Consider the following 7,161-nt stretch of genomic DNA (forward strand, 5'->3'; position numbering starts at 1 on the left):
AAAGCAACACGTTCTAACACGTAAAACTGAATGAAATTGTCAAGTTTTGAACACAAACACTGCTATAGGTTTAGGCAACAGAACTACAACTTCTTTAGGTTTAGGCAAAAAAAAACAGTTTGGTTTAGGCAACATATCTACTGTATATCACATGAGTAAAATGGCTCTTTGGATTGCAATACAAAAATCTGTATTACGTACAAAATATGCATAAAAGTATTTATTTGACAAGAATGCCAAAATAGCCCACGTGTAAATATAAATAACCTCCAATTTCATTGTTTAACAGAGAACCCACAATGTTCCTTATTATGAATAAGAAAACTTGAAAACAGTTGAATTGTACACCATCTTTAATTTTTTTTTTTCTTTTAAATAAGCTCCTTGGCTCTGCTTTTGTTAAGTTCAAATGTTACAGCGATTCAAAGACATTTTTAAAAAGCCGGTTTTGAAGACAGACAACGGCATTTTCAGGCTGGTAAAGGCGTACCTGGTATTTCACACCTTAAGTTAAGAGTGGATGACATGTGCAAACAAACACATCTCAATGGTGCAATTGTACATTGCTGTGACACGTAAAAGATACTGACACGTGTAAATGTACAAACACGTGAGTGACCTTTGAGTACATATTGCTGAAATGCAAATATATTTTCAAGACCGTACGCCATCGCCTGAGTTTACAATTTAAAATTTGACCAGCTCAGAAACAGTGCGTGCCGTAGCAAATGATGTACAAGTTTATGACTGCAACAGTTTCAAATGCAGAAGGAGTGTTTTCTTTGGAGACAAAAGGCCTACTGTATGTCAGTCCCATTGACACAAGGGGTTTTGATTACTTAGGTTAGGTTACCTAACTGCAGGATATTACAGATCCTCCTGTCTTGGCTTTGTTCACATTAGAAAGCAGATAATGTTCTTAGCCAGAGGATAAAACTCTTAACATAGTGACACACACTTGTATGTTTCACATACAAATTTTAGAATCATATTTAAAAACAACAGGTGTAAAAAGTTACCATTTCGCTGTGACGCCGATACCCTCAATCTGAGTAAATATATCCTCCCTATGAATAAAAACATGATTTTTTTCCCTTCACTTTGGACCATAAAAGACACATTATTACATTTCTCAGTTCATTTAAAAATAATTCTAAAAAAGGCCCCAATGCATGTGAATAGCTTTAAATAAAATATATATACAAATTCGTTTAGGCCTCAAGTCAAACTGTAGAAAACCACACGACTATTAACCAAAATCACAGATTCCATGTGAGCATCACTTCAATCAGTCATAACCTAAATGTTACATTATTTTACATTCTCACACCACATAGATAAAAGCTGAAGGTTTCTCAGCCCAGTTACTACGGTTACACTCCCATGTCACCTTTCTCCCCTGGCAGCAGCTTCTCCTTGGCTGAGTCCTGAGGCTCTCTGTGGGGAGCCTTCTTCATTTCTAGACTCTTGACCCACGTGTAGGCTGACGAGCCACTGAGAACCAGCATGTTACTGGTCCACCACAGCAGGCTTTTAGTGTCAGAATGGTACACCACCGCAATAACAGTCTGCGCACAGGCCTTTGCTGTCCCCGAGACGTTGTGCGTGAGCGGACTGGTAAACTTGATCTGGAGGCCCGTGACGTAGCCGATGGCGAAACCGAACACTCCTCCGAGCGTCATCATGCCCCAAAATCCGAGATCGGCGATGTGGTTGAAGCTGGCGAGACGGCCCAGATCTCCAAACACGATAATGAGCGGGAGGAAGAGGACGCAGGCGTTCACGTTGTTGTAGTAGGACAGTTTCCAGATGTTTCCGTCCACCGCTGGCATCACCTTCTTGGTGAAGATTGCGTTCAGAGAGACACAAGCGCTGGCCAACACGCCAAAAAAGACGCCTGTCCAGGAAAGGGACCCCGTCATGCCTTCCTGGTCCACACCGAGCCAGAATCCACCTGAGAAGCATGGACACATGCAGGACTGTGATATCACAATACACAATAAAGCATGTTTGACCACGGCTGCCGTCAGCTGCATTTCAGCACTGAAATATTTCAATATCTGTATTATTAGTACATCCAAAGTCATGGAAGTAAATAAATGTTATGTTTCTCAGATTTATTTCCCACTTTTCAGCCAAGAATTGAAATTAGGGCTGCAAAAATTATCCTTTACCAGGTTCCCAGCTTGCCCATTTTTTCTGCTTCAATATATATATATATATATATATATACATATATATATATATATATATATACACACACACTAGGCATGTCACGAGAACCGATACTTCAGTACCAAGTCCATGCCAAAATTCTAAACACGTGACGGTACTCGTTTTCTACAGTACTGAAGGTACCGACGATGCCTGCAGGGTCCGAAATTAACACCCGCCAAGCGCCAAATGCAGCAGCGAGATCCACAGATGCAGAGATCCTTTATGTTTGAGAAGAGGATTCACTCGTGGGGGAAAAAACTGAACTGAACTGAACTGAACAAACTGAATTTCTATCTTTTGTTGCTTATTGCTAAATCTCTGAAAAGTGGTGTTTTTTTATTATTGAACTCTGGACTCTTTATTTCCAGTGAATGTTATTGGGACTTGCATTTGATTATCTTACACTTAACTCCGCAGATCCACTTTGTTTGAACCAATCTGACAGCATCCAATCAAGTTTCAGGAGAAAACCATGAAGAACTAACGTTATTTTACTGAGCACCAGTTGGATCCAGTTACTTTGCTGTTAAAATGACGTTACATTTGGCTTGTTTAGGACTCGAGACCTAACTTGTGAATTGTAAAACAATGACTTGGTCCCAACTCTGGCAGGCTATAGGCCTACCCAGTGAAATGTCACCATGTCAGTGAATTTAAACTACTGCTTGCAATCTGAGGATAGATATAGACACATGTACACATTACATGGGGTTTATTGGGTTTTTTTACCGTGGTATTGAATTTGGTATCGAGAATTGTGGAAATTCCCTGGTATTGGTATCGACTGCTAGATTCTGGGTACCGTGTCATCCCTAATATACACACATAGAAGATACTTTCAGAAATACTATATACTAAGTGCAGATTCTATTTTTAACCACTGACCTATTTCAGCAAATGTCCAGAATGGGAATAAATGCAGCCAGGTTCTAAAATACTGTAGAAAGCCTTCCCAGAATAGTGGAGGCTGTTATACACCATATTAATGTCAAATGTTGGTTTTGAAATGAGATGTTCAATGATCATAATAATGCTTGGGGTGTCCACATAAAAAGTGCATGAGGAAATATATATATATATATATATAGTATTTCTGACAGTCTCTTCTAAGTGCAGATTTTATGTTTAACCACTAACCTATTTCAGCAAATGTCAAGAATACTTTCAGAAGCAAAAGTACCTATTTGTCTAGGCTATAACGTTACTAGTCAGTACTGCGTTACAAAGAAAGACAGAAAGATAACCCTACCTAGTATGATCCCGCAGCACAGGATGGCTCTCAGCGACGTGGTCTGTTTCAGGATGACGTAGGACAGCAGCACGTTGAACACGGTGCTCAGCGACCGGCCCACCGTGTAGAAAGCCACTCCGACGTACTTCAGACACAGGTTGTTGAAGGTGATCATGCTGATGAAGACGATGGACAGCGGCAGCACCTCCCGGGACGTCTTCAGGTCGAACCGGACCGAGGGGAAGTCGATGAGTCCCGGACAGAGTCTGGACAGCAGCTGCATCAGCCAGCAGAGTACCACCGTCACCACGCACTGGTAGAAGGTGACGAACAGCGGCGCGTCCAGGTCCTGGTTGTCCAGCAGGTAGTTGTTGAGGAACACCATCGTTATGGAGACGAACCAGTAGAGCGCCACCACGGATCCGATCCTCACCGCCCGGAGGATGAAGGTCTCCTCCTCTCCGTCCTGGTCCATGGTCTCAGAGCCGGATAGAGCCATCCTCAAGATGCTGGAGCGCTTCAGCTGAGCTCTGTTCATGATTGCAGGGAGAGGAGGTTAAAACCTGCAGCATTTACATGAGCTAACATGTAGCTACACAACCTCTGCTAACTCCATACAGCCATGACGACTGACTTCCGCAAACAGCAGGAACAATACGACTTCCGGTCTAGTTTTTCAGAATAAAAGATCATCTCCACAACTCTAAGCCCGGCTAAAACCAGATTTTCCACAAATAAATTTGCAAAAGTAGCCTAGTTTCCGCAGCTATCTGGGGCAGTCTAGCAGTAGCAAGGGGAATTATTTTGAGTGGACACATTTCATAGCTTGTAGATACATTTTTGCCTATTCATTTGTCTTTTTTTTTTACACTACTTTCTGACTGACTCCGTCTCTTGGCTTCTACAGTTAAAAACAAGACAATATATATGTTATATTTCAATATAATGTCATCATTATTGTGCCAACAATTATTAGAAATACTTTTTTGTTCACTATGCCGGTGTTGTTGACGTCAAATACAACAACCAGTTTGTTTTTAAATTCTTCACTTTTAACTTGAAAGGTAGACGCTCCAGCCGGAAATCTCCTTGAGCGCACCTAACAACTTTTTTTTTTTTTTTAATTTAAAGAGACAGCTTCCTTAAATAAATACATTCCATGATTATCCATATTAATCCCGATTCTTTCAAAAACAATGTTTGAGCTCTCATTAGTTAAACTAGTTCACTCATCTAGATGTTTCAGCCTGCAGTAGGCCTTGCATTTCTTTCTTCCTTTTAATCTAGTAACTAATCTATTTTTAGTTCTTATAATATAACCTGCCAAAAAAATATTTTGGCCTACAACAAGACATTTTGGTTTCTTGATTGGGTATAGGATGCATTTTTAAAAAAGGTTTTCATACCTTAAATTGTAGGAGATTGCTCTTTGATTAGTCCAGCATGGAGAAAAAAACTATCAGGAAGTGTCTTGTCTGTTTTAGGTTTTGCACCCCTCCCAATGCTCTTTATACATCCATGGCACCAACCCCTCCCACTAAGCACCAGCGCAGGTGGCTTTTGCATAACCCTGCATTTCCTGGTATGCACAATATGCCCTGTCAGAGGACAGCGGATGGTACAAACCATGGAGGGATATTATAATGTAGTATATCAATAATACAATATAGTCCAATACATTAGCCCCATGGGTTTGGCTCGTTTATCTTTTGTAAGATTTCAGATTATAAATCTGTCAGGAGGGGGTAGGTCTAGCCTACCTGAGGATTCAGACTGCATTCTAGCTTAATAAAGATAGGAATATGTTCTACGCCTTTCTTTGTTCGAAACTTAAGCAGAAAAATCCAGAAACTCGATAAGAAAACTCACAGGTAGCCAAAGAAAAGCAAAGAATGCAAGAGTGATGCCATGACTTACCTATGCTTCTTACACCGAACAGTAGCCTAGATGTTTGAACAGTAACCTAGCCTACAGAACCAGAATAAGAGGGGAGGAACAGTGAAACAAGCATGTTGATTTGTGAGTTTCTTAATGAAGCGAGTGTGGTTATGCCAGTTTTTCAGGTCCTAGAACACCTGGTAATGGCATAGTTTTCAGAATTAAAACAGGTTTTTCCTGCATAGAGAATTGCGAAACGGCAGCCTCCCCGTCAAATTTCACCCTGCCCCCAGCTGTCGACAGAACTCTGACGGTTGTCTTCATGGAAAAAACTATTGTCTAAGAAGTATTCCACTTGGTAGATTTCTGTCATTTATCTGCAATTGTGGCATTACGCCGATGTGGTGGCGCTGTAGTTATCAGCATCGTGACGGAAAAGGCGCTGCCAAAATTCCCAAAGAGGAAGAAAAGAGCGTCTGTTTTTGGCTGACATCTGTAGTGTGATATTAAATTACATTACAAATACAATACTTGCTCTGAGAACATGACTGCCACTAAATAGGCCTACTGATAACGGCAAATAATTAAAATTAGGAAGTAAAATAATCAAAATAAAGTATAAAGGCTAGAAAAGGATAGGCTGTCTTATTGTAGTGCCTTGTAAAAGTATGTGAGAGGAGCCTACTTAAAGGTGCTACTGATAACATTCAGCCACTAGCAGTCGCATTCTCGCATTATTTGGCGCTTTTCTAAAGGGTGTGTGGATATATTTGTTTGTTTGTTTGTTTTTTTTTACATATTTTTCTCCATAAAAATGTTATCAATTAGACCTTTAAAAAACATTTTGTTTTAAATTAATTTTTAATGCTTAAAAAACAGGAGATCTGTCTTTGCTTAAATACTATTTTGCCACTAGAAGATATTTATTATATCAGTAGTATTTGTGGTCATATTCTCAGTCTCAAACATAGCTTAACCATGTCATGTGATATGCTATAGTTCATTTGAAGAAGAAATATTACTGGGACCTCTACAGAAACTTGCAGATGAGCATTTATTATCCGGGATTCACATTATAGACACGACCACAGACTATCCCTGTAACAATTTGACCACAACTTCACATTGTCCACACGGTCCAGGACGGTACACGTACACGTGTGTGTACATGATTGGGATGGTACCACCTCCGCCTCATTTTGAGCCAGGAAAAAAAACAAACAAACATTATTATACTTTGTTTGAACCAGTTCTTTTGGATAAGACTCTTTATTTGCTCATACTTGCCCATTCTACAGTCCATGTACACAGTCTTTGTCTTTAGATGCCTTGTCTTCCAGTTGTTTTGATTTCATTTCAGATACTGACCTTAAAATATATATATTTGTGTTTACATGGATATATTGATGGTGTAGTAGAATGATCCAAACCCCTGCAATAAGGATGGATTTTATGAAATTTAACGTGTTACCCTCGACAAAAAAAACATTCTTTGTAAAAAATAGTATTCTCATTGACTGACCTTCAACGTTATAGGGTTTTATTTTAAAGAAGGGAAGAAGATATTTGTAGATGAGTATATCATATGCATTATAGGCATTATTAAAGTTGTATTTAATTCAATATAAAACTCCTGAAAGTCAAACAAATAATGAAATGCACATCTAGTTGTGCATTTCATGCTGCACCATTTCATACTGTCACATGCTGCACCAGAGACAATAAAACACTGGACTTATTTTATGCCAAGGAGGCATACACCTCATCAACCCTCCCTCCTCTGGGGAAATCTGACCACAACCTGGTTCATCTCCTGCCTGTGTACAGGCCTCTTG

At 39.7% G+C, this 7,161-nt stretch overlaps 1 protein-coding gene across 2 annotated transcripts; it reads right to left on the reverse strand.

Moving 5' to 3' along the window:
• Window positions 1–207: 207 nt before the first annotated feature.
• On the reverse strand, window positions 208–4,991 carry slc35c1 (solute carrier family 35 member C1). Of its 2 annotated transcripts, XM_037755972.1 has the most exons (3): window positions 4,855–4,991; window positions 3,467–3,978; window positions 208–1,954 (listed from the first exon to the last, which is right to left on the reverse strand). In XM_037755972.1, the coding sequence occupies exons 2-3, from the start codon at window positions 3,945–3,947 to the stop codon at window positions 1,374–1,376; spliced, it is 1,062 nt and encodes a 353-aa protein (XP_037611900.1). In that variant the 5' UTR covers window positions 3,948–3,978; window positions 4,855–4,991; the 3' UTR covers window positions 208–1,373. The 2 variants fall into 2 exon arrangements, with proteins under 2 accessions (XP_037611900.1, XP_037611891.1); XM_037755963.1 differs by lacking the exon at window positions 4,855–4,991 and having other exon boundaries at window positions 3,467–4,081.
• Window positions 4,992–7,161: the final 2,170 nt, after the last annotated feature.

The sequence above is a fragment of the Sebastes umbrosus genome, chromosome 2 (genome assembly GCF_015220745.1).
Source record: "Sebastes umbrosus isolate fSebUmb1 chromosome 2, fSebUmb1.pri, whole genome shotgun sequence".
Lineage (NCBI taxonomy): Eukaryota > Metazoa > Chordata > Actinopteri > Perciformes > Sebastidae > Sebastes > Sebastes umbrosus.

Coding starts and splice junctions, on each gene's coding strand:
- slc35c1 (XM_037755963.1), bottom strand. CDS start 3,986: ATGAACAGAGCTCAGCTGAAGCGCTCCAGCATCTTGAGGATGGCTCTA. Junction 1,955..3,466: donor GTGCTGCGGGATCATACTAG/GTAGGGTTATCT, acceptor CATGCTTCTCAG/GTGGATTCTGGCTCGGTGTG.